The 26,490-nt window shown below is 44.2% G+C and overlaps 1 protein-coding gene across 19 annotated transcripts in view; it reads left to right on the top strand.

Annotated features, from left to right (window-relative positions):
* The window catches only part of LOC110492141 (rap1 GTPase-activating protein 1), a 125,389-nt gene that overhangs the window by 87,121 nt on the left and 11,778 nt on the right, over positions 1–26,490 (top strand). For 13 of the 19 annotated variants that reach the window (XM_036947073.1, XM_036947055.1, XM_036947057.1 and 10 more), the window contains 15 exons: positions 9,349–9,451; positions 16,887–16,922; positions 18,373–18,420; positions 18,802–18,840; positions 19,004–19,195; positions 19,858–19,961; positions 20,841–20,919; positions 21,042–21,095; positions 21,210–21,293; positions 22,664–22,764; positions 22,872–23,001; positions 23,599–23,754; positions 23,876–23,947; positions 24,060–24,146; positions 24,362–24,499. In XM_036947073.1, the coding sequence (XP_036802968.1) occupies positions 16,905–16,922; positions 18,373–18,420; positions 18,802–18,840; positions 19,004–19,195; positions 19,858–19,961; positions 20,841–20,919; positions 21,042–21,095; positions 21,210–21,293; positions 22,664–22,764; positions 22,872–23,001; positions 23,599–23,754; positions 23,876–23,947; positions 24,060–24,146; positions 24,362–24,499 (1,302 nt within the window). In that variant the 5' untranslated portion in view covers positions 9,349–9,451; positions 16,887–16,904. Of the gene's footprint in view, positions 1–1,486; positions 1,859–9,348; positions 9,452–12,618; positions 13,058–16,886; positions 16,928–18,372; positions 18,421–18,801; positions 18,841–19,003; positions 19,196–19,857; positions 19,962–20,840; positions 20,920–21,041; positions 21,096–21,209; positions 21,294–22,663; positions 22,765–22,871; positions 23,002–23,598; positions 23,755–23,875; positions 23,948–24,059; positions 24,147–24,361; positions 24,500–26,490 lie in introns of those variants that run through there. The other 6 variants (XM_036947059.1, XM_036947064.1, XM_036947072.1 and 3 more) reach the window with 5 other exon arrangements.

Below are 26,490 nucleotides of genomic sequence, written 5' to 3' on the forward strand. Positions count from 1 at the left end.
GGAAACACAGTGGGACAGGACAGCAGGTGTTAGAGGGAAAGATGGGGAGCGAGAGAGGGAGAGAAAGGGAGGAGTCCATCGACGTAAGACCCTCTATTATCGCCTCCTTCTCAAAACCCATTGGAGAAGAAGGTCAGAAGGGAGGGACCTACCCCCTGGGCACACACTGGTTGAATCAACATTGTTTCTATGTCATTTCAATGAAATTAATATAGACGTTGAAATATAGACCTTGAAATTAAGGATAGACGTTGAATTGACATCTGTGCCCAGAGGATATGGCTTTCCCATAAAATGGGTTTTGTGAAAAAGACGAGGAGAGAAGGACGTATGTGAAATTTGCAGTTTGACGTGAAAATCCCATTTTCAAACGTGAACTAGATGTAAATTTAATGTGAAACCATATTTTGACATGTATTACATTTTTAGTTCACATGTTAACACCACCTTTTCAAGGGAAGAGAATTAAAACAATTCACTACACACATGAATAGCAGATGATTATTACAATACACAAATACATATAAAGACTGTTCAATAAATCCCTTGTAATCTCTCCTGGCATACCAAACACCACCAGTAGGATGAATCATACTTCTCCTGTATGATTATGCTCCAGAGCACATGTTTTAGTAAAGGCAAGTCCACTTAGTTTTTCTACATACCTGAGGGGACAAACAAACATATGCTTTAGATGAAGAGAACATCGCCAGGGACATTAAGTCTGTTAGAAGCTGAATGTGGCAGGAGGACTCAGGAGAAATATGAGCTTTTCCTGTTTATTGCAGGTGTGTAATCACAGTTTCTCTGGTATTAGTCATGAAATGCTTTTATCCTCTCAATCCAAATGATTCTCTCTTACTGGAAAACTAATGATAGAAACATCATAAACCCACACTCAATATATGAAGTTCACGATTCACTGTGTGTGTGTGTGTGTGTGTGTGTGTGCGTGTGTGTGTGTGTGCGTACTTACGTGCGTGTGTGTGTACGCGCGCATGCCTGTGTGTGCACATGCCTGTGTGTGTGTGTGTGTGTGTGTGTGTGTGTGTGCGCGCATGCCTGTGTGTGCGTGCGCCTGTGTGTGTGTGTGTGTGTGTGTGCGCGCATGCCTGTGTGTGTGTGTGCTTGCGTGCCTTTTTGCGTGTTTGTTCGTGTGTCGGGGGAAGGGCAGATCTATTCTCTCCTGTGTAACTGATTTGGTTGCCAGAGCAACCGGTCCTAGCTAGGGAGGCATGTTGTTTAATTAAGGTGAGGTGTAATGAACGCAGAAGAGAAGAGAACAAACCTCCATCAAACAGCCCTGCCCTGCCCTGCCCAGCCTCTCAGCAGCAGGCTTCTCTCTCTCTCTCTCTCTCTCTCTCTCTCTCTCTCTCTCTCTCGCTTTCTTTATCCCAGTTCAAGCATGGGTGGGGGAGGGGCACCATGCCACAGAGGGAGGAAGAGAGGGAGGGAGAGAGGAGGAGAGTGCCAACACAATAGTTTTTTGAGAGAGAGAACGGATGAATGAGAGATCTAGAGAGAGAGAGTGCTAGAAAGGGAGGAAAAAGACGGCCAGCCTAGCAGCGCAGAAGTTGGTGTGACAGCCCAGAGGCTCCGCTTTTCAGGCAGGTGTGTAGCAGTCAGAGGGAGAGAGTTGAGACTGAGAGTGATCAGATGGGAGGAGAGAGTTGAGACTGAGAGTGATCAGACGGGAGGAGAGAGTTGAGACTGAGAGTGATCAGACGGGAGGAGAGAGTTGAGACTGAGAGTGATCAGACGGAAGGAGAGAGCGAGAGAGTCGAGTCTTAGTCATCTGCTTCTTGACTGGTCTCTGATATATTTATCTGGGAGAAAGACTGCATACAGCTGACACAGAGTGAGTAACTTACTTATTTCTTTGTGTTCGTCATGTTTGCTCTGATAGTACCTACCGCTGTTACTATATGCCCCACTAATTTCACTCTGTAGCATAATATATAGGTTGGATTTGTTTTGCAATCTGTGCTGTGTTGAAGCTGTAGTGGCTTAGTGCTGCCTGTAAACTGATATGCAGGAGGTTTACATAGAGGCACGCAGCGAGCAGGAAGCAGGCAGCAGGCAGCAGGCAGGCAGGATGGCAGGCAGGCAGGTGGCAGGCAGCAGGCAGGTGCACAGAGCATACAGTATGTAATGTGTCATGCGTGACATGCTTTTGTTCTGTTGAACAACTCGTAATGAGGAGGAAAGAGGAGAGTTCCCCCGCTGCTCTGATGAGATGTTTTTGTTATTTAGCAATGTGCTCTGGTAGTGTGGAGTGCTGCACAGTACGGTGTGTTTCCTCCTGCCTGATTCCTGTCATGGGGAAATAATTATTCATCTATATTAGAACTATGCATACTTACACACACACACACACACTCTATACAGTTGACCATTTCATTCCACTATTCTGATAGTCCCCTTACCAGACATGTCTTACTTCAATTCCTCCCACACCCACCAGCACCTCTTCCTTCTCATTGTCCTCCTCAGGGAGTCAGAGTGTCTGCTAGCTGGCGTGTCTGGGCTCCCACACCCTGTCCATCCACAGTGTGTGTGTGTCTGGGCTCCCACACTCTGTCCATCCAACGTGTGTGTGTCTGGGCTCACTGTGCTGGGCGGTTGATCTCTCATAGGACAGACTAGAGCTGCCTGCCTGGCTTCATTGAATTCCACTGAAGACACACTGGTGTCAACTTCATCTCCTCAAGAGACTCACTGCTGTCTGTCAGGAAGGTCTCTCTTTCTCTGTAAGATGAAGAGAGCAGCTCTACCAGTCAATCAGTCAGACACAGCAGACGTGATAATGACTTTACCAACAGGTATATCACCCCACATACTGTAGTGTGGCTGATTTAATAGTCCTTGTTTACATTATTTAATAGATCCTTAGCATGGACAAAGACAGTGGCTAATTAAACATGGATTAGCTTTTAACAAGAGGGGGGGATTCCATTTCTTATTTCTGCTTAAATCTCTGCATAGGCTGTGCTTGATGACTTAGCCTAAGGGATAGTGAATCTATCTGTACAGGAACATCCATGCCTCCGTGCTGGCTACAATGGAGAGAACGGCTACAGTACCACGTGAGAGGGGGTTCACTCGAACGTCTGTCAGGAGGAATGAAAGACCGAGAGGGAGAGTGCTGTTTACACACACACCTCCAGACTAATAGCAGTGTTGATATCCGCGTGTGTTTTCACAGTCTTACTGTAGGAGCTCTATGTCCGATTAGAATTGTCATATGATGTGTCAGTTCCAAAACCACCAGCGATCATTTTCAGATCTGCTGGTCCTATATGTTTGACATGTCTGTTGATAAAAGATGACTGATGCAGTTTGTACAGTACTGTGCCGATACGTGCGTATACACTTCTTATAATAGACTTGACCCACTGGGCACGCCACATCATTTCAACGCGGGTAGTATTTGGTTGATTACGTTTATCAATGAGATTACAACCTATTTTCACACACTCAAAAAAGACAGTCAAAAGTGTGTTACATTCCCAATGTATTATCACATATCATCTTAGTTGTCACCTAAATGTAACATCCCTGTGGTTTCAACCATTTAAAAGAGTTCAACTATTTAGATTTAGTTTATTTATACAACAACTTAATGATGTGCTTCATCTACTAGCACAACCAAATGACCTGGATTGTAATTGAGACTATTTAAGTACATGGTGCCAGTGGTCAATGCCGTTTGAGATTTTGCGTAGATTATTATAGGAATTGTCTCCACAGCCCTGCAACATTTGCGTGCTTTCTATGATTACATAAGTAGATGTTTATTGTTACAGTAACCTGCATCGTGTTTGGTTTACAAGGCAACCAAATATGAAGATTTAAAGGAGACGTATCTACTTTGTATCCACTGAAGATGCTATTTCCATAGCTCCTCACATGGCCGTAACACATCTGGAGGAACACCTATGTGAGAATGCTGTTCATTGATCTCAGTTCAGCATTCAACACTATCGTTCCCTCCAAGCTTGACACCAAGTTCAGAGCCCTGGGTCTGGTCACCACCCTCACCTACCGCTGCACCATCGAGAGCTTCCTGACCAGTTACATAATGACCTGGTACGTGAATTGCTCCATCGGCGACCACCAGGCCCTCCAGCGGGTGGTGAAGACAGACCAGTACATCACTGGGACCTATGCCCTCCAGCGGGTGGTAAAGACGGACCAGTACATCACTGGGACCGGGGCCCTCCAGCGGGTGGTGAAGACGGACCAGTACATCACTGGGACCGGGGTCCTTCAGCGGATGGTGAAGACAGACCAGTACATCACTGGGACCGGGGTCCTTCAGCGGGTGGTGAAGACGGACCAGTACATCACTGGGACCAGGGCCCTCCAGCGGGTGGTGAAGACAGACCAGTACATCACTGGGACCGGGGTCCTTCAGCGGGTGGTGAAGACGGACCAGTACATCACTGGGACCGGGGCCCTCCAGCGGATGGTGAAGACAGACCAGTACATCACTGGGACCGGGGTCCTTCAGCGGGTGGTGAAGACGGACCAGTACATCACTGGGACCGGGGCCCTCCAGCGGATGGTGAAGACAGCCCAGTACATCAATGGGACCATGCTCCCACCCATCTAGGACATCTACTGGAAACGGTGCCTGAGGAAGTCCTGCAGCATCATCAAGGACCCCACACACCAGCCATGAACTGTTCTCTTCCTTACCATCGGGTAAGGTTTGATACCAATAGGCTCAGAGACAGTTGGACAATGTATACAGTACCATGCGTATCCCATACATACAACTAATAAAACATGAAACTTCGGGATTAATATTTTCCTGAAAATAGGCCAATTTCAATACCGGGAATAATTAATCATTCAAGTCGGAAATGTCCATTTAATACATTTAAAACCAAGATATGGTCACTAATGTTCTCCCCAAATTAGAGGGGCGTTGCACCACCTTGTCGGCTTGGCTGCACCACTATGTAAAGATTTTAGAGTTAATGACACTGATATTTAGTAATGATAGAATAACTGTTTTTGATCAAGCTTGCTAGATAACATCCTTCAACAAATGACAGAATATCTCCTATATTTAGCAAAATCGAGTTGATGATTATACAGATAGCAGATCAGTTCATGAATAATGAAGAATAAAAAGTGGAAATATACTGAACAAAAATATAAAAGCAACATGCAACAATTTCAAAGATTTACAGTTCATATAATGAAATCAGTAAATGTAAATAAATTCATTAGGTCCTTATCTATGGATTCCCCATGACTGGGCAGGGGCACAGCCATGGGTGGGCCTGGGAGGACATAGGCCCACCTACTTGGGAGCCAGGGGCCAGATTATTTCAGAGAGGATACAGTAGTGCTCAGGAGTGCAACACCCACATTGTGTGGCTAAGCTTGCTAGATAACATCCTTCAACAAATGACAGAATATCTCCTATATTTAGCAAAATCGAGTTAATGATTATACAGATAGCAGATCAGTTCATGAATAACGAAGAATAAAAAGTGGAAATATACTGAAGAAAAATATAAAAGCATTGAGTAAGGCATTGATGCTGCCTTGAGGTGTTTGTGGCTCAATATCTCACACACATATGGCATGGCTGGTGGTTTCAGAGAGAGAGCAGATTATTTCAGGCAGGCAGGCTGTACCCTGGGTTAGAGACGGTGAGTAGAGAGATGTGTAGCAGGGAGGGTGGCAGGTAGGCAGAGATGTGTGGCAGGGAGGGTGGCAGGCAGGCAGAGATGTGTGGCAGGGAGGGTGGCAGGCAGGCAGAGATGTGTGGCAGGGAGAGTGGCAGGCAGGCAGAGATGTGTGGCAGGGAGAGTGGCAGGCAGGCAGAGATGTGTGGCAGGGAGAGTGGCAGGCAGGCAGAGATGTGTGGCAGGGAGAGTGGCAGGCAGGCAGAGATGTGTGGCAGGCAGGCAGAGATGTGTGGCAGGCAGGCAGAGATGTGTGGCAGGGATAGTGGCAGGCAGGCAGAGATGTGTGGCAGGCAGGCAGAGATGTGTGGCAGGCAGGCAGAGATGTGTGGCAGGGAAGGTGGCAGGCAGAAATGTGTGGCAGGCAGAGATGTGTGGCAGGGAGAGTGGCAGGCAGGCAGAGATGTGTGGCAGGCAGGCAGAGATGTGTGGCAGGCAGGCAGAGATGTGTGGCAGGGAGAGTGGCAGGTAGGCAGAGATGTGTGGCAGGCAGGCAGAGATGTGTGGCAGGGAGAGTGGCAGGCAGGCAGAGATGTGTGGCAGGCAGGCAGAGATGTGTGGCAGGCAGGCAGAGATGTGTGGCAGGGAGAGTGGCAGGCAGGCAGAGATGTGTGGCAGGCAGGCAGAGATGTGTGGCAGGCAGGCAGAGATGTGTGGCAGGGAAGGTGGCAGACAGAAATGTGTGGCAGGCAGAGATGTGTGGCAGGGAGAGTGGCAGGCAGGCAGAGATGTGTGGCAGGCAGGCAGAGATGTGTGGCAGGGAAGGTGGCAGGCAGAAATGTGTGGCAGGCAGAGATGTGTGGCAGGCAGGCAGAGATGTGTGGCAGGGAAGGTGGCAGGCAGGCAGTCTCCTGGGTTGGAGACTGTGAGTAGAGAGATGTGTGGCAGGGAGGGTGGCAGGCAGGCAGAGATGTGTGGCAGGGAGGGTGGCAGGCAGGCAGAGATGTGTGGCAGGGAGGGTGGCAGGCAGGCAGAGATGTGTTGCAGGGAGAGTGGCAGGCAGGCAGAGATGTGTGGCAGGGAAGGTGGCAGGCAGGCAGTCTCCTGGGTTGGAGACGGTGAGTAGAGAGATTCGTGGAAGGGAAGGTGGCTGAGTGTCCTCCCTGGATCCCTGAAGTGACTCTTCTCTCTAGAAAGTCTCCTGCTTAATGGCACATAAAGCACACTTAGAGAAAATAAGATATTATTCACAACAGTAGTTTGCACACTTTGTGTGCTTGTTTGGTGTAAGATCTCATTATCTTATTTTATCATTGTGGCATTTTGAATATTGCTGATTCTTTTTTAGAGATCAGTGTAGGTCTATGTGACTGAGCTTGTTGAGTTTGTCATTGCTCTAGGATGCCAGTGGGTTAACATACCGCTAATGGATTTGTGTTGACATATATGTTTGTGAAGACCTAGGAATGATTTTTACAATCTGACATCCTTTGGTTAGAGTGGTTTGTTTTGGCATGTAGATCATCTAAATAATTAACATTCACCCACACTACTCACACCGGGCCCCTTACAAACAGTGCCATCCAAATCGGCTAAGTCGGGTCTAACTCTAGTTTTTTAGAGATATAGTTACAGAATATAATGTTAGTATCACCTGTTAGAGACTATTTCTCATCCTCTGTGGATTTTTACGTTTCCTGGGTAGCTAGCTTCATAGTAGATATTCCACATTGTGTACTGGTTTTATCTCAAGGTAAATAAAAGCTGCATCTTGTCAGCCTTGACAAACAAGGAGGTGTAATGGTGGAAGTGAAGGTAATGCATTTACTCAGGAGTGTGGCGGGCAAGCAGCCCAATCTGGAGAATAATCACATTTCCGCTCAGAGAGGTTGTCTGCTGTGTGATGGATGGGGCCTTGGAGAGGAGACCTGGGCACGCTGTTCTCGTGCACTATTTAATCAAAACACCTGGAATAAAAGGACATGGGCTCACTCAAGACACTTTGTGATATTTCTAGGTTGAGCCCAGTCAACCTCTCACACCACGTTGTGCCACTTCAGGTGCAGTTAGATTGTGATCAGGACTAACTCAAACTCGGGGACTTGTTACATACGTTGACTGTATGTAACAAGTCTGAAGGTTCCCTTGTTTTACATATCCAGTCTTTTTGAATGGTTTCTGCAAGAAATTTAAATTCATCGTTTAGCGCTTCTGTGTTTTCCTCCAGTCACCGAGTCATCATATATCTATGATGTAATAATACTCCTGTCAGAACAATAGACAATGCAGAGAAGAGAAGGGTTGGAATGATATTGGATTAGTTTACTCAATCTCTTCATATCGCTCTTCAACCTCAGTTCACTTTTTACACCATAGGCCAGGGATGGGAAACTTTAATAGGGGTGGGGGCCACAAAAAAACGGAACTCATTATGAGGGGCCGCAGTGGCTTATGGGTCTGCGTACCCACATCCATACCCCCACCCACCCTTGTGACAGTGAAAAGAAAATTGCATTTCTGCAATTCTACACATTTTACCATGGTGCGGAGAGAAGATTTTTGACATTTTATAACTATTTTCATGGTATTCTTCTAATTTTGCCATGGGGCTGTGAGAAACAGTTTTACAGCTAATATCCTGAAATTCTACACATTTTGCCATAGGGTGGAGGCAAATGTTGGCAGTCTTTAATATGATAACTGATGATCAATGGGCCCCACCCCGGTTTCTAATTTGACCATGGATGGAGGGGTTTGAGTTTGTGTGCTGTTAATGCCGGTCCTCAGCTCCCACCCCAAAATAACTTGAACTCACTCACCTTATGTGTTCTGTGTGTCACTTTTCTTGTACTCACACTGTCTGTCTGTACTCGTCCTGTCCTGTCCGTCTGTCTGTCCGTCTCTCTGTCCTGTTTGTCTGTACTCACCCCGTCTGTCCTGTTTGTCTGCACTCACCCTGTCTGTCTTGTTTGTCTGTACTCACCCTGTCTGTCCTGTTTGTCTGTACTCACCCTGTCTGTCCTGTTTGTCTGTACTCACCCTGTCTGTCCTGTTTGTCTGTACTCACCCCATGTAACCTGTGTCTCTGTAAATCCCTATTTGCTCTGCCTGTTCCTCTGGGCTCTTTCCTATGCTCACACTGTCAACTGACTTCTGTATAGTCCTTCATTGACTCAGCAATATTCAACACTCATTGGGAGGGACATGTAACCGTAGAATGCCAATTTTTCTAGTAATCTTTTCTACAAGTTTAGATAGCTGGCCGCTAGACTAGCTGACCAATCTAAAATAAAAATGCTGACATGGGCTAATTGAGTGACTGCTGATGCACAACCAAATTATTCTAACTCTCAATATTAAGTTGAGACTGAGTTTCTCTCCCCCCCCCCCCCCAACATTTGTATAATTAAAATAAAAATATTGGTCTGCGGGCCTACAAAAGGGCCAGTTGCCCTTCCCTACCGTACGCCATTGTGACGCTTCTCAGAATGGGCACCATGCAGCAGACAGTGTTTCCTAAATAGCTGTGTTGTGTTGTGTTGCCATTGTAAGTTCTGCAAATCACAAACCCTAAAACCCTGAGGCATCCAGTCACATTATTCCTCTTCTCTCCCCTCATGACATCAGTGTGATATACAGCATGGGACATTGTCTGATCTGTCTGATGTTCATGTTTCTCTCTCTGTGTTTTCTGTGTTTCTAGGAAACAAGATGGGGGTGAACCCCGGATCTCAACCACACTAGATCCTCCGTTGTTACAGCCCCCGTTGTCACCGCTCCCGTACACCGCTCCACCGTTCCTCAAGGTAGGAGGGGAGGGAGTGGACGGAGGGGTTTGGGTTTGTGTGCTGTTAACGCCGGTCCTCAGCTCCTACCCCCAACATAACCTGATCTCACTCACCTTATGTGCTCTGTGTGTCACTTTTCTTGTACTCTCTGCCTGCCTGCCTGCCTGCCTGCCTGCCTGCCTGCCTGCCTGCCTGCCTGCCTGCCTGTCTGTCTGTCTGTCTGTCTGTCTGTCTGTCTGTCTGTCTGTCTGTCTGTCTGTCTGTCTGTCTGTGTAACCTGTGTCTCTGTAAATCCCTATTTGCTCTGCCTGTTCCTCTGGGCTCTTTCCTATGCTCACACTGTCAACTGACTTCTGTATAGTCCTTCATTGACTCAGCAATATTCAACACTCATTGGGAGGGACATGTAACCGTAGAATAACTATTATTTGATATTCATATTTTCTTTGACTTGTGGAATTACAGTATGTGTTTGGCAGCTGTTATGATTCCATTAATATCCAGATTAAACAAACCCAGTCCTATTTCATAAATGTGAACAAAACAGCGCCTGTCTGAATAATTGTCATTCCAAAGGTAAAATGTCCCTGTCCCAAAACTAGAATATGTCACTTATAAAGACTGGCTTGCCTTCTTACCTCACTAATGTACTATTCTGCTTATGGCTTACTGTTACCTAGCTCTAAATGAATTCACAATTCAAATTGTATCAATAGCACTTTTCACTATACTGTCAGCAGCACACATTTCCCGAATGATCCCATTTCAAAGAATCTCTTTTGATACGTCTTACATCTGAACCGAAAGGATAACTAATCTTTCTTAGATATTTTGGGACGTATTAGATTGAAGGGAGCAGAGATTGGAAGATTAAGAGGATACAGTCTTGATGATATCAGTGAGGTTTAAGAGAGCCCTGTACACTTAGGAAGGAAGGATTTACACTTAATCCTAAATGAATCCCACCCGTGAAGGATTGGACAGGGCTCGCAACCATGAAGTTCAAACCTTTACAGTCATCTGTAGTGTCATTGTGAGGAGATGATGTGTTAAGGTATTGCTGAGAAATAGTAGATTGTGCTTATTGATAGTTGTTGGAATGAGAGGTACTGTGGGGCAGGGCTGGGGTCAATTTGAATTGAAGGCAGTCAATTTAGGAAGTGATTTAAAAATGTGTATAAAATAAATTATAACTTTGGAAATAAATAGCTTCTACTCTTCAGTTTATTCAGAAGTAATCGAAAATAGAGGCAGTTCTTTCCAATTTTGAATTGTTATTTAAGTGTACTTCCTGAATTGACTGCCTTCAATTCGAATTGACCCCAGGCCTGCTGTTGGGGTCAGAGCCCTCTGCATAGGGCAGTCTTTCTTGTGCACACACACACACCTAGCGTCAAGGTTGGTCATAGACTGCTTTGCATGCCACACAACTCCTACCAACTCGAATTGAATAAAGTAAATATCATTTTTATCCAACTGTAGAGATTAGATTAAATATGACCTGCAGCTTCCTCTTCTAAATGTTTCCACTCTGAAATTACAATGAAACATGTTTGTTCTGATTTCACGTAGATACATTATACTTCACTTGACTTTGACGTGAGGTGATGAACAGGGAGAAACATGATATTGATAACATAATATTGATAACATGATATCGATAACATGATATCGATAACATAATATTGATAACATAATATTGATAACATAATATTGATAACATGATATTGATAACATGATATTGATAACATGATATTGATAACATGATATTGATAACATGATATTGATAACATAATATTGATAACATGATATTGATAACATGATATTGATAACATGATATTGTAGCAATCACATAATTTCACAAGATGTAACCATTGTTGTCTATTCAGACCTGCTGTACTCAGTATCAATTGTCATTGTAACTAGTTGTTGACTAGGCTGCAGTCATGCTATTCAACAGGTTCTAATTGATCAAATAAGTGCAGTCATCTCTGCTTTCCATGGCGTTTCACTCAGATAAACTGGAATGGCAATGTCTTCATGGTTCTTCATGGTTCATTTACTGTATGTGCCCAGTAAATTATAAAAAGAGGATGCAAGTCATTATACAGTTCCAAGCTGTTATTCTTTCTTAGAAATAATAATGCATAATGAAGCATAAACATTGTCTTTACGTAGTTTAACAAAACATATATCAAGACAATAAGAGGAGGACAAAGGAAATAGAGAGCTCTCTATATAGTGGACTGGACCCAGTAGACACACATGCCCAGATAGGAAATAGAGAGTTCTCTATATAGTGGACTGGACCCAATAGACACACATGCCCAGATAGGATATAGAGAGTTCTCTATATAGTGGACTGGACCCAATAGACACACATGCCCAGATAGGAAATAGAGAGCTCTCTATATAGTGGACTGGACCCAGTAGACACACATGCCCAGATAGGAAATAGAGAGCTCTCTATATAGTGGACTGGACCCAGTAGACACACATGCCCAGATAGGAAATAGAGAGCTCTCTATATAGTGGACTGGACCCAATAGACACACATGCCCAGATAGAGATACTCCTCTCCAAAGTTTTAATGATGTGCTCAGCTCAGACAGAAAGTGGGTGTGTGGAGTAGCAGCTGCCAGACAGGTCTGGTAGAGAGAGGAGTTATTGTTCCTTATCCTTATGAGAGGACTATTAGTCCTCTGTAATGAGAGGTCCCAGCTCTGACACCTGCACTAGGCCTACAAACTGGGCACTGTGGGTGTGGCTGTTCAGACCTCCTCCTCTCTGGCTGGCAGTCTGGCTGGCTGTCTGGCTTTCTGGCTGGCTGATTCTGCTCATTCTTTGTTCTTTATTTTCTCTTTCTTTCTGAAAAGTCTTTGAAATGATGAATAGCCAAAAAGAAATTGCATTGGAATTGAGACATTTGATTAAGTTCCAATGAAGTTATTCCTCGCTATACGACCCCAAAACATTGTCTCTATTGTTATAGAGTGGTGCTGGCTGTCCACAACTTCTCTATCTCCAGTGTTGGTAGGAGGGTGCTGCAGGGACTTGTCTGAGCAGTAGAGTACATCACAGCCTGAGGAGTTGGACCATGCTCTACCTCTGGCCATCTGCCAGACACTCAGAGAGAGAGAGAGAGGGCTGGGGGACAGGGACAGGAGGAGTAGGGTTGTGCTCATAGTGCACTTTCAGAACTCATTACCTCCTTCTCCTCTTCCTAGACAGAGTGGCATAAAGAGAAAGATAGTGAGGATTGCTGACCAATTCTTTGGACACACGGACAGTCGGACACACACCTGATGACACTTGCTGTGTACACACAACTCTGTGACTCTCCTAGTTTGGCTGTAGTTGTTTGGGTAGCTTCTACACTGTGGGTGAGGGACTGCATTATCGCAGTGGAATACAGGCATGCCTCTGGGGCAGCAGGCAATGTGCTCTTCTAATACTGGACACTTGAACTTAACAGTTGAACTCACAAACCAGTGACCGTGATTTATTTTCTGCTGGAGGATTTTGTTTCATGGAAAATAGTCTTCTTGAAAAATGTCTAAAAGTTGTCAGATCCATCTCAATGCTCCACTGGTGACAGCGGGACCGTGGAGGAAGCACAGCAAAGTAAGTACTCGGATAGACTAGTCACACCTCTGACAGAGAGCTCTCCTTTGATTGTCTGATAATTATTAGGACCAGAGTAAGAACTAAGCAAGGGATCATGACTCTTAGCAGTCATTACTCATTAGCTACCATGTGTGTGTCAGGGAAAGTGCCCGTTCTCTCTGGCAAGCATGCTAAATTAGACAGGGAAGAAGACAAGGACCGTGGTAGATTTAATTCAAAGACCCCCATTCATGGCCCCTTTTTTTTTTTTTTTTAGATGTGAGCCTTGGGTTATTGTCAGTTCAAATTCAGGTCTGTGTTTTAGACTGAGGATGGAAATAGTCAATACTACCCTGATTGTTGTATTTCCTTGTTCATTCAGTTGGAAAGGATAAATATGTGTATGTGGGCCTCCTATACTTTTGTGTTTCTGACAGCTAACAGTTCTGTATGTAGTAGCATCTAACAGTTCTGTATGTAGTAGCATCTAACAGTTCTGTATGTAGTAGCATCTAACAGTTCTGTATGTAGTAGCATCTGACAGTTCTGTATGTAGTAGCAGCTAACAGTTCTGTATGTAGTAGCAGCTAAATGTAGTAGCAGCTAACGGTTCTATATATAGTAGCATCTGACAGTTCTGTATGTAGTAGCAGCTAACAGTTCTGTATGTAGTAGCAGCTAAATGTAGTAGCAGCTAACGGTTCTAAAAATAGTAGCAGCTGACAGTTCTGTATGTAATAGCAACTAACAGTTCTGTATGTAGTAGCAACTAACAGTTCTGTATGTAGTAGCAGCTGACAGTTCTGTATGTAGTAGCAGCTGACAGTTCTGTATGTAGTAGCAGCTGACAGTTCTGTATGTAGTAGCAGCTAACAGTTCTGTATGTAGTAGCAGCTGACAGTTCTGTATGTAGTAGCAGCTGACAGTTCTGTATGTAGTAGCAGCTGACAGTTCTGTATGTAATAGCAGCTAACAGTTCTGTATGTAGTAACAGCTGACAGTTCTGTATGTAGTAGCAGCTGACAGTTCTGTATGTAGTAGCAGCTAACAGTTCTGTATGTAGTAGCAGCTGACAGTTCTGTATGTAGTAGCAGCAAACGGTTCTGTATGTAGTAGCAGCTAACAGTTTTGTATGTAGTAGCAGCTAACAATTCTGTATGTAGTAGTAGCAGCTAACAGTTCTTTCTGTATGTAGTAGCAGCTAACAGGTCTTTATGTATGTAATAGCAACTAACAGTTCTGTATGTAGTAGCAGCTAACAGTTCTGTATGTAATAGCAACTAACAGTTCTGTATGTAGTAGCAGCTAACAATTCTGTATGTAATAGCAACTAACAGTTCTGTATGTAGTAGCAGCTAACAGTTCTGTATGTAATAGCAACTAACAGTTATGTATGTAGTAGCAGCTAACAGTTCTGTATGTAATAGCAACTAACAGTTCTGTATGTAGTAGCAGCTAACAGTTCTGTATGTATTAGCAGCTAACAGTTATGTATGTAGTAGCAGCTAACAATTCTGTATGTAGTAGCAGCTAACAGTTCTGTATGTAATAGCAACTAACAGTTATGTATGTATTAGCAGCTAACAGTTATGTATGTAGTAGCAGCTAACAATTATGTATGTAGTAGCAGCTAACAGTTCTGTATGTAATAGCAACTAACAGTTCTGTATGTAATAGCAACTAACAGTTCTGTATGTAATAGCAACTAACAGTTATGTATGTATTAGCAGCTAACAGTTATGTATGTAGTAGCAGCTAACAGTTCTGTATGTAGTATCAGCTAACAGTTCTGTATGTAGTAGCAGCTAACAGTTCTGTATGTAGTAGCAACTAACAGTTCTGTATGTAATAGCAACTAACAGTTCTGTATGTAATAGCAACTAACAGTTCTGTATGTAGTAGCAGCTAACAGTTCTGTATGTAGTAGCAGCTAACAGTTCTGTATGTAGTAGCAGCTAACAGTTCTGTATGTAGTAGCAGCTAACAGTTCTGTATGTAGTAGCAGCTAACAGTTCTGTATGTAGTAGCAGCTAACAGTTCTGTATGTAGTAGCAGCTAACAGTTCTGTATGTAGTAGCAGCTAACAGTTCTGTATGTAGTAGCAGCTAACAGTTCTGTATGTAATAGCAGCTAACAGTTCTGTATGTAGTAGCAGCTAACAGTTCTGTATGTAGTAGCAGCTAACAGTTCTGTATGTAATAGCAGCTAACAGTTCTGTATGTAATAGCAGCTAACAGTTCTGTATGTAGTAGCAGCTAACAGTTCTGTATGTAGTAGCAGCTAACAGTTCTGTATGTAGTAGCAGCTAACAGTTCTGTATGTAGTAGCAGCTAACAGTTCTGTATGTAGTAGCAGCTAACAGTTCTGTATGTAGTAGCAGCTAACAGTTCTGTATGTAATAGCAGCTAACAGTTCTGTATGTAGTAGCAGCTAACAGTTCTGTATGTAATAGCAGCTAACAGTTCTGTATGTAGTAGCAGCTAACAGTTCTGTATGTAGTAGCAGCTAACAGTTGTGTTTGTAGTATGTAGACCATAAGGACATCATGTGCTCTCTAAACCGTTCAGCTGGCCATACTGTTTTGTGAATGTCATTGTTTTCGACAGTGTGTTTTCCAGGCCAGTGATGTTTGTCTTTAGGGTTTGTACTGTAGCAGACCTTTGTTGTTTGCGTATAGCGGAGGACTTTACTCATACTCACTCTGAACACTCAGACCATGTAGTACTGTACACAAACGGTTTGGTCAGCCTTGAGGGAGTGTGCCTTTTGGCTGGACAGCTTCTTTTGACAAACAACACATTTGAGACTGGAATTATCATACTCTTTAGATACTGAGTAACAACCTTAATCAATGCTACAATTTAAAATAAATCAATGCAACTTGTCCAAACTGCTCAGCATGCGAAATGGTGAGGGGAATAATGTTACATGGAGATACATTGTGGTTAGTCAGTTGAAACATGGATGAGAATGTTTTAGTTTGGAAAAACAGGTCAGTCAGTGTTGACTATGGAACACGGTCAACTTCAACCAGGGAGGGGTGGATTAGTTCACACAAGTGGAATCTGTCAGAAAGTCTAGTAAAAGTGTTGATAAGAAGTGGAGGATGACTCAATTCCACTGGGACGTTGTAGTCCTACATAACATGTGACTGTATCATACAGTACACGGAAGATGCTGCATTTTCCAATCTGTAGTTTTCTTGATGTAGATGAATGGTGTACTGGCAACCTGCCCAGACTGATGCAGACCGACCAAGTGAGCGAGCATGATGCAGACCGACTCCTAACGTATAGGTTTACAACCCAACATGACAGGCATGCTGTCTAAGAAGCTTTTTGTGTCAGACAATATACTGTACCTCTTGGCAATACAGTAAATCTCAGACATACAGTAGAGTGTCATGTTCTTCTTGTTATTGTCATGGAACATTGTCTTAGCTGGTGTCATCATCAATGGGAGAAAGGTGTGGCTTGGACTGACTCTCTCTGTGAGATGGGGCCCTTTACTGATGAGTACCACCATGACTCCCACGCTGGTGATTTTACGTATGTGTTGCTCTCTGGGATGTAAACACCTTTTTAAAAGGAATATTCCAGTAAAAGAGGAGTCTCACTTCTGAGGGGAAAAAAACTATTAGTCGAGTGTGTGTTCCAACAGGACCAGATGTGTAATGCCGTGGAGAACTAATGCATAACAAATGAATTGTGGGACGGTGCTAGGAAAGCATATGTTATAGGCCAGAGTTCACACAGTCAGTATTCAGACATTGGGACATGTCCCTTTCTAACACTGATACAGCAACTATCATAGAGTTTAATTCATGTCCACTTTCTCCTCTCTCCAGACCACAGATTTATTTGAAATGATTGAGAAGATGCAGGTAAGGTATATTGGATTTATTTTTGTTGCTTTTTAAAAAATCTAACCTAAACTTTCCAAGCAAGGCAGTGTCACTAACCAGTGCATGGAGTATCTATGAGATGCTCTGTTGGCTTTGCATTTCAGTAACAATGGCTTGTCTTACCTCTGTACTCAGGGTCAGCAGGGCTGGGTAAGACGGTGTTAGAGTAAAGATGTCAGGGGTGATATGTCTGGACAGACACTCTTACGAGACTTATACCCAGCCTCCTGTGCTGCTAATTATCTTTATTTTAAAGAACACCTGGTAACCCTTTGTCCTTTGAAAGCCATTACCATCCTCCCTACCCAAAATAGTGGAATATAGGTATCGTGACAGCCTTTGCGCTACTGCAACACAAGACAAGACCGTGTTTGATACACTACTAAACATTGGGGAACAGGGTGTCCTTTTTACACGGTCTGAAAGTACATTTGAACTTTAACAGATGACTTTATAATACTTACTGTAACAGCATCAACATTAATATATGATGTTCATCTTTCTCTATTTATGATGTTTTACTTCAGGATTATTATGAGAAAAGGAAACCAAATATTTGGACTTGAAGAAAATGGGGTTTTATGCTCTATGTTGACATAGTTTTGTGTAAAGGCTTGTCTTTGAATAGAAGATAATCAGTTTGTTTGCCAAGTGCTCCAGGAATCCCTCCTCTCCTCTATCTCAGACAGCATATCAAACAGACAGCAGCACCTATCAGCTCCATCATATCAGACAGACTCACAGCCCTCACATGGTCAGTCCTTTACCCACATGTCTGTAGCCAGTATCTGTACACACTCGTGGACTGAGGAACAAACACTCCACTTGTGTTTTAGGGGTATTCAGGCCCCATGCTGTCCAGTATGCCAAGCCTTTATAAGTGACACAGTCCCAAAGGTCTTATTACTGCATCCAGGCCTTTGTCTTTCAGGTTAACTGGCTGCTCTTTTCACAGATGAATTAATTCTATGCATCTCCCTACCTATCTCTCTATCTCTCTCCACTCTGCATCCCTTTGCTCTTTTGCCCGCTTTCTGTATTACACACATGGATGGCTGTGTTACATCTTAGTCTGTTGATAATATGATTAGTCCTCCCTGTACTTTGTTACTTCCTCTGGAACTGTGGATTCAAATGTAACTAATCTGTCAGAAAAGATGTACGACACGGTTGTGAATCAGTAATAATGATGAACGCCTCTGGATCTCTGATGACCTGGGTTTGGACTGTAACATCAGCTATCATGTGTAACTAGCATTCTCCTCTCTCTCTCTCTCTCTCTCTCTCTCTCTATCTCTCTCTCTCTCTCTCTCTCTCTCTCTCTCTCTCTCTGTCTCTCTGTTTCTCTGTCTCTGTCTCTCTCTCTCTCTGTCTCTCTCTCTCTCTGTCTTTCTCTCTCTCTCTCTCTCTCTCTCTCTCTCTCTCTCAGGGCAACAGAATGGAGGAGCAGCGATGTACCTTTCCTCCCCCACTCAAAGTATGCTGGCTCTCAAGACCTCTCTCACACTGACACACAGTACCTCCATTGTCTCACTGCTCCTCATATCTCTCTGTATCTGACTGCTGACAAGAGAAAAATGTTGTCCATGCTTACAGTTCACAGCACTCCAAATGCTCAAATCTAGCAGCCCTCTATATCTAATAATGTATAAACTAACATGGTTATAAGGATATAATAAATGTTACAGAGTAATATAATCATCACATCCCTGCAGCCTCATTGTCTGTATCAAAGCTGATAGGCACTTTGGCTTGGATTTAATGGTCACACAGCATCACATCATTCAATTAGTAGTATCACTGAAGCCTACTGAGAGGAAATGTCTTACTTGGTGTGTCTGTGTTGTTCTCTCTGCAGACTGAGGAGGACTACATTCCTTACCCCAGTGTCCATGAGGTATGTACAGACTCAACTTCAATGCAGTCATTTCACCAGTAACATGGATTTGGGGTATTTGTGCTTCATGGTTGATATTTCAGAATTCATTAGAAATCACTATCACACTGCTTGGGCAAAAAGCCCCCAACCTCTCTGTGCTCATCTCCATGTTGCTAACCAGGTGTTAGAGAGAAAGAGCGGGTTCCCCCTGATTCTGCTACCTCAGTTTGGGGGTTACTGGATCGAGGGGAACAACCATGAGCTGAGTGATAGTACTGATCCAGACCAGATCCAGCCTCTGTCCCCTACCACACGCAACAAGCTGGAGAGTAACTCCACCGCCAAGATCTACAGGAAGCACTTTCTGGGCAAGGTGAGGCTGAACACTGGGACTGTTGTGAAGGAGTTTTTGTTTCAGCATTTCTGTACTTTGTCTCCTCCTTCATCCCCCCCTGTCCTTCCAATCACTTCCAACTGCCCCTACAATAATATGACAAAAACAAGCACCGTGGCTGTAAATGAATGAAAAAGGCTATGTGGGTACAAAACATTTGTAGAGCACCTTAAATACAACGTTTTGTAGCCCAAAGGGCATTCTACTAGTATGGAGAGACCATAACTGTTTTACAACCATAAGTGTTTTACAATCAATATCCCTTCCTATTCATTACAGTAATGAAAGTGAATGAGTGTTCGAACAATCCCACCTGGTAACCTAATAAGAGCAACTCATCGTGCCGGTTGACACTTCAGAGACGGGTGCTAATGAAGATGCATTAGGCTTTGCCACATGTTTTACACCAGCCACAGTAATAGGACATAAATCTAGTCTGCTCATAGAGGTGAGGTGAGATTCTGAATGGAATAGCAGCAGTTGCCTGGCACAGAAGGCCTACTGTTAATAAATTAGCTAATTAAAAGTGTGTGTGTGTGTGTGTGTGTGTGTGTGTGTGTGTGTGTAATCGCGCCTGTGTGTGCAATCTGAGAGAGAAAATGGTCTCTTCGGCTGACTGTATGCTTGTGCTGCGTCACCAGGAGCACTTTAATTACTACTCAGTGGACGGAGCTCTGGGACATCTGGTGTTCTCCCTGAAGTATGACGAGATCGGAGACCAGGAACACCTTCGCCTCATGCTCAGGTAAAACAACCTTAGCCTCCACCACCATCATCATCACCATCACAATCACCACAACCATCACCACCATCATCATCACCATCACAATCACCACCACCACCACCACCATCATCACCATCACAATCACCACCACCACCACCACCATCATCACCATCACAATCACCACCACCACCACCACCATCATCACCATCACAATCACCATCACCACCACCACCATCATCACCATCACAATCACCACCACCACCACCACCATCATCACCATCACAATCACCACCATCATCAACACCATCACAATCACCACCACCACAACCATCATCACCATCACAATGACCACTACCACCATCATCACAATCACCACTACCACCACCACCACCATCATCACAATCACCATCATCATCACCACCATTCACCATCAGTAGCAACATCATCATCACATCCTTCTCTCTGCTGGCTCTCATCCCTCTCAGCTCCTCCCCTTCCATCCCTACGTTCTCCTTTATCAGGACACTGTGTATACATATAGTACATACAGTACTAGACTGTAAACATACTGATTCTGTTTACAGAAGTCTGTATCTCTACAGTTGTAGCTCTGCTGTAATCAATGGAAAGTTGCTCAAATTAGAATTTCCATTCACTTCCAGTGTTTATATAAGTCGTTCCCTGGTGTGGTGATAATCCCATTCTCCAACTGATAGTCTTATCATAGGAGTCATGAAGCCAGGGAGAATGAAAACACCACACTGTCATTTCCTCATCCGCATGATGTGACAGATGGACTATTTAGGTCAGTGAGTGGGTGGAGGGATACGGACGCAGGGACAGAAGTGTTGCATCACTATGATCATCGTAAGAACATGTTGTTATGATTGTCATCACCAGGACCAAGCTGAAGACCTATCATGATGTGATCCCCATATCCTGTCTCACGGAGTTCCCTAACGTGGTGCAGATGGCCAAGGTGAGAGCATGGTTAGGAGCAGTTTATCAAAACATATGTTCAAAAGTTGAAAAGTGTCATAATAGTATCATAATGACACTTGATGAAAGCGTCCATGATTTCATGTGTCTTCTTTTTGACAGCTTGTCTGTGAAGAAGTGAATGTGGATCGCTTTTTTCCTGCCCTTTACCCAAAAGTAAGCCTTGTGCTTTGAAGTGTTCTACTTCTGAGATATTTAACAACAGAACCTTTTACATGGATAGTTAACGTCTGATGCTGACTTTTCATTCAATCTGTGATCTGTCAACAGGCTTCAAGACTCATCGTCACTTTTGATGAACATGTCATTAGCAACAACTTCAAGTTTGGAGTCGTCTACCAGAAGTTTGGACAGGTGAGCCTTGATACATCAAGACCAGTTAAAACTATTGGTAACACTAAATACAGAGCACATCAAATCATATTCAGGCCGAACTCAAGTACTGACCGAGTCCTGACGTGAGTTCATTATAATGAGTACCCTCTCTTGCAATTCTCATAAGATAATTAATATGCTTAAAGGGTGATTATGCAACATTTTCTGACTGTATCAACAGCGGACTAATTAAAAAATATATGTTTTTAGTGGAGTTTCCCTTTAATGCTTATCCTCCTCCCCCATTACATTCACATAGTCTCTCAAATCCTAAGTCAACTGTATGTTTCTCTTCAGTATTCCTTCTCATTACAATCACAACACTATTGTTTACTGATAAGCTACTGGAGCCTCAATAGAGGTTCCTTGTATCTTTTCATTGGGCCTAGGGAGTGGAGCTCCACATCCTTGACCTTTAAACTCTAAAGCAGAGGACCACACTCAGCAGATATAGGCTCCATCTCACAGGGGCTCCAGGGGCCTCAATAACCATCTCCTCGGAACCCAGAGAGACATTAACATGCAGGAGAAACACTGGGGATTGAATACACATAGAAAAGCAACGGAGGGAGGGAGAGAGAGAGGGAGGGAGGGCAAACAAACATGCACAAAGGTCTGAGAGGTCCCTCTCAACCGCACTCATAGATGTGTGCACACACACAGAGCCACTCTAGTCACAGCACAAACAAACTCACTAGAGAGACAAAAGCACTTTCTCTCGTCCGTCAAAGTGAAGGGCCTCTCCTGTCTCCTCATCTCTCACGGTGCTGTGTAGTTGACAGCCAGGAGTGATAAACTAACCCTCAACACATGATCTTCTCTATACGTTTATTGAAACATCTTCCTTCCTCCAGGCACCTTAGAGATCGAACCGGGTTAAATGAGAACAGTGTGATATTATGATTGACCATGCTCACTGTACTGTACCTTTGTAGTTAAGCCCAATGCTAATCAGGCATTATGCTGATGGTTGCTAAGGGTGCTTCCGTCAGGCGCCACTATAGATTTTCTAATGCAAGTGTTGTTGACAGTGTTTTGTCTTGATGTTTGTTGATGGATCCCGAAGTATAGATAGGTTTTTATCCAGCTCCCTATTTTCTGTGTATTCTGGGATCAGGGACAAAAGTGTTATCGTTATTCCCTCATTATTCTAGTTTTGTATTAGCCATGATAATGATAGTATTCACCGTACAGCAAATAACGTACGTCTTGTCAAGTATGTCATCACGAGACCTTCATATATATGACATGACAATGCGTTATGTAATCCTCATAGTGCTTTGGTCAATGGCAGTGTTTTTCTTCAAATGTATGACTGCCGGTAACCTCGACAAAATCCTTGTTTGCAGACATCAGAAGTCGAGTTGTTTGGAAACAGTGCCGAAAGTCCTGCCTTTGTTGAATTCCTAGAGTTTCTGGGGGAGAAGGTCGAGCTGCATGACTTTAAAGGGTAAGAACTTGTTAATATACTCATTCAATATCAAACGTATGGATATCCTGAACAGTGTATTGGAGAAAGAGGCAGGTTTCACTGAATGGTCCTATCTATCGGTCTAGGTTTCGTGGTGGGTTGGACGTGACCCACGGCCAGACAGGCTCTGAGTCCGTCTACCACAACTACCGCAACAAGGAGATCATGTTTCATGTGTCCACCAAGCTGCCTTATACCGAGGGAGACACACAACAGGTACTGTACCAGACTCGCCTGCTCTACCTCTCCTGCTCTATACATTTGATGCAGACTGTCATCATCACACTGAGTTTCTGTCATGGATCACGTTTTACATGAGTAATTTTCTCAGTCTTCGCTCATCAGGGCAAGTGTCAACTCAAACACAGACAGACACCTTATCAGGACTCGTACACAAACAATGTCTTAGGCCTGTCTGTACAAACAAACACCGTAAGTTAACAGGAAGAACACACGCAATGTGTAATCAGAGCCCCCAGCTGCAGTGGGAGCAGCCGATTGAGAGTAAAGCCAATCAGAGCTTTTGTCCAAGTTGATATGGTGGAGCAGCAACCTTTCCCCAGGTGTTTGTTTGTCCTGGCTCATCTGCTGTGAGAGAGAGGGACGGACGGAGAGGGGAGAGAGTGAGAGGACAGACAGACAGACAGACAGACAGACAGACAGACAGACAGACAGACAGACAGACAGACAGACAGACAGACAGACAGACAGACAGACAGACAGACAGACAGACAGACAGACAGACGTGTTCTTGACCATTGCATGTGATCTGAATGCAGAGTTTTATAAACAAGTTGCTGTGTTGTGTTGCAGTTGCAGAGGAAGCGGCACATAGGGAACGACATTGTGGCCATAGTGTTCCAGGAGGAGAGTACACCCTTCGTACCAGATATGATCGCCTCCAACTTCCTCCATGCCTACGTAGTGGTGCAGGTGGAGAACGCCTGTACTGACAACGTACTGTACAAGGTGCTGTATCCGTCCCTGATCTTCACTAATAAACACATCGACTGTCTCATGTCGCCCACCAATCTATCATACCACACACACATTATCACCATTCATGACACGTGTGATTGTCACCTGTTAGGTGTCAGTGACAGCGCGAGATGACGTACCTTTCTTTGGACCTCCCCTGCCAGACCCGGCTGTCTTTAGAAAAGTGAGTTGGTCCAACTACAATCCCAACTCCGGTGGCCTTCGGTCAGCTTCACTGTTTTCTCTCTCCTCCATCATCTTGTCTGTCATTCAGTCCATTTCCTCTTTTACCCCAGGGTCCAGAATTCCAGGAGTTCCTCTTCACTAAGCTCATCAACGCTGAGTATGCCTGCTGCAAAGCTGAGAAATTTGCCAAACTGGAGGCGAGTTATTCTCCTTCTCAGTCATGGTTTTCAATGTCAGACAGTTTTTTTTGGCAGACAGTGTTTTCAGTGTTTTTCTGCCAAGGTATGACACCTACCATTACATATCATCTGTGAATGCTTTTCTGGGAATTTGTAACTTTAACTAGGTGTGTGTGTGTGTGTGTGTGTGTGTGTGTGTGTGTGTGTGTGTGTGTGTGTGTGTGTGTGATCAGGAGCGTACGCGGTCCGCCTTGCTGGAGACGCTGTATGAGGAGTTACACATCAACAGCCAGGCCATGATGGGTCTGGGAGGAGACGAGGATAAGCTGGAGAACGGGTCCGGAGGAGGGGGCTTCTTTGAGTCCTTTAAGGTAACCTGGCACAGCTGGGAAAAGGCTTGGGGCAGTAGGCGTAGTATACACTGACTAATGTGTTTTTACACATCGACACTTGTTCCTGAATATATCACTAGTGACAATAGTTATACACTCATAGATGCACATAATGCAGGTTCAAATCAGTTTGAATTGAATGTGAAACTAAAACAGAGAACCTTTCCTATCTTATAGTGACAGTTGTTTCACTATTTCTCTGCTGTTCCCTCTTGGTTGTACAGGTTGTTGTATGTCTGGTAGTGTCCATAAATAATCCAGGACACTGGAGTAAAATGCTTGATCAATCTCCATTAGTCTGTCTTGGGAACAGCTCTGTCTCTGTGCTCTGCTGCTCTGTTCTGTGGGCTTACTGAATGAATGGCTCACCAGCTTCTCAATGTCAGGCTTCATCTGTTGTAGTGTGTTCTTTCTGCAGCATGTCCTGTGTTTGTGACAACGCTGGCTTTATCTCCTTCTCTGTTTCACCCTTCCAGATACATGCAATACTAGTTCTGACAATGGGCATACACTCGTGTATCTCTCTCTCTCCATCAGATGCTCTATCTCTGCTTCTCTGTCTCTACCTCCAGCCAGGTCTCTTCTACAGGGCTACTCTGGGTTCATTGGTTTTGGATGCTCTCCAACTGGTGTTTAGTGTGGACACATAAGCAGGCAGATATCAGATATCTCCCTCACTGCCCTACAGCCCCGCCTTCTCTTCCCACCTGCCCACCCACACTGACTCAGCCCCAAGCTTAGTGTTTCTCTTTGCAACTACCTTAGTGCTGGATGGGAACTTACTGGGTTGTGTGTCTTGTAGTTCCAGTGTCTTTCTCCTCGCTATGTTTCTGTAGCTTGTAGTGGTGGGGTTTAGACTCAGTACCAGCTTAGTGCTTGTCCTTCTCACTCTGACTGAGGTGGTTAGTTAGGGTTAGAGTCAGTGTTAGACCCAGCTCAACGTGTCTCCTCCTTGTCTCTCTCTCTCTCTGAAGTGGTTGGTTAGTTAGTTAGAGTCAGTGTTAGATCAGCTCAACGTGTCTCCTCCTTGTCTCTCTCTCTCTCTCTCTCTCTGAAGTGGTTAGTTAGTTAGTTAGAGTCAGTGTTAGACCCAGATCAACGTGTCTCCTCCTTGTCTCTCTCTCTCTCTGAAGTGGTTAGTTAGTTAGAGTCAGTGTTAGATCAGCTCAACGTGTCTCCTCCTTGTCTCTCTCTCTCTCTCTCTCTGAAGTGGTTAGTTAGTTAGAGTCAGTGTTAGATCAGCTCAATGTGTCTCCTCCTTGTCTCTCTCTCTCTGAAGTGGTTAGTTAGTTAGAGTCAGTGTTAGACCCAGATCAACGTGTCTCCTCCTTGTCTCTCTCTGTCTCTCTCTGAAGTGGTTAGTTAGGGTTAGAGTCAGTGTTAGACCCAGCTCAACGTGTCTCCTCCTTGTCTCTCTCTCTCTGAAGTGGCTTTAGTTAGTTAGAGTCAGTGTTAGACCCAGCTCAACGTGTCTCCTCCTTGTCTCTCTCTCTCTGAAGTGGTTAGTTAGTTAGTTAGAGTCAGTATTAGACCCAGCTCAACGTGTCTCCTCCTTGTCTCTCTCTCTCTCTGAAGTGGTTAGTTAGTTAGTTAGAGTCAGTGTTAGACCCAACTCAACGTGTCTCCTCCTTGTCTCTCTCTGTCTCTCTCTGAAGTGGCTTTAGTTAGTTAGAGTCAGTGTTAGACCCAGCTCAACGTGTCTCCTCCTTGTCTCTCTCTCTCTGAAGTGGTTAGTTAGTTAGTTAGAGTCAGTATTAGACCCAGCTCAACGTGTCTCCTCCTTGTCTCTCTCTCTCTCTGAAGTGGTTAGTTAGTTAGTTAGAGTCAGTGTTAGACCCAACTCAACGTGTCTCCTCCTTGTCTCTCTCTGTCTCTCTCTGAAGTGGCTTTAGTTAGTTAGAGTCAGTGTTAGACCCAGCTCAACGTGTCTCCTCCTTGTCTCTCTCTCTCTGAAGTGGTTAGTTAGTTAG

Source organism: Oncorhynchus mykiss, chromosome 16 (assembly GCF_013265735.2).
Source record: "Oncorhynchus mykiss isolate Arlee chromosome 16, USDA_OmykA_1.1, whole genome shotgun sequence".
In the NCBI taxonomy this organism is placed as follows: Eukaryota; Metazoa; Chordata; class Actinopteri; order Salmoniformes; family Salmonidae; genus Oncorhynchus; species Oncorhynchus mykiss.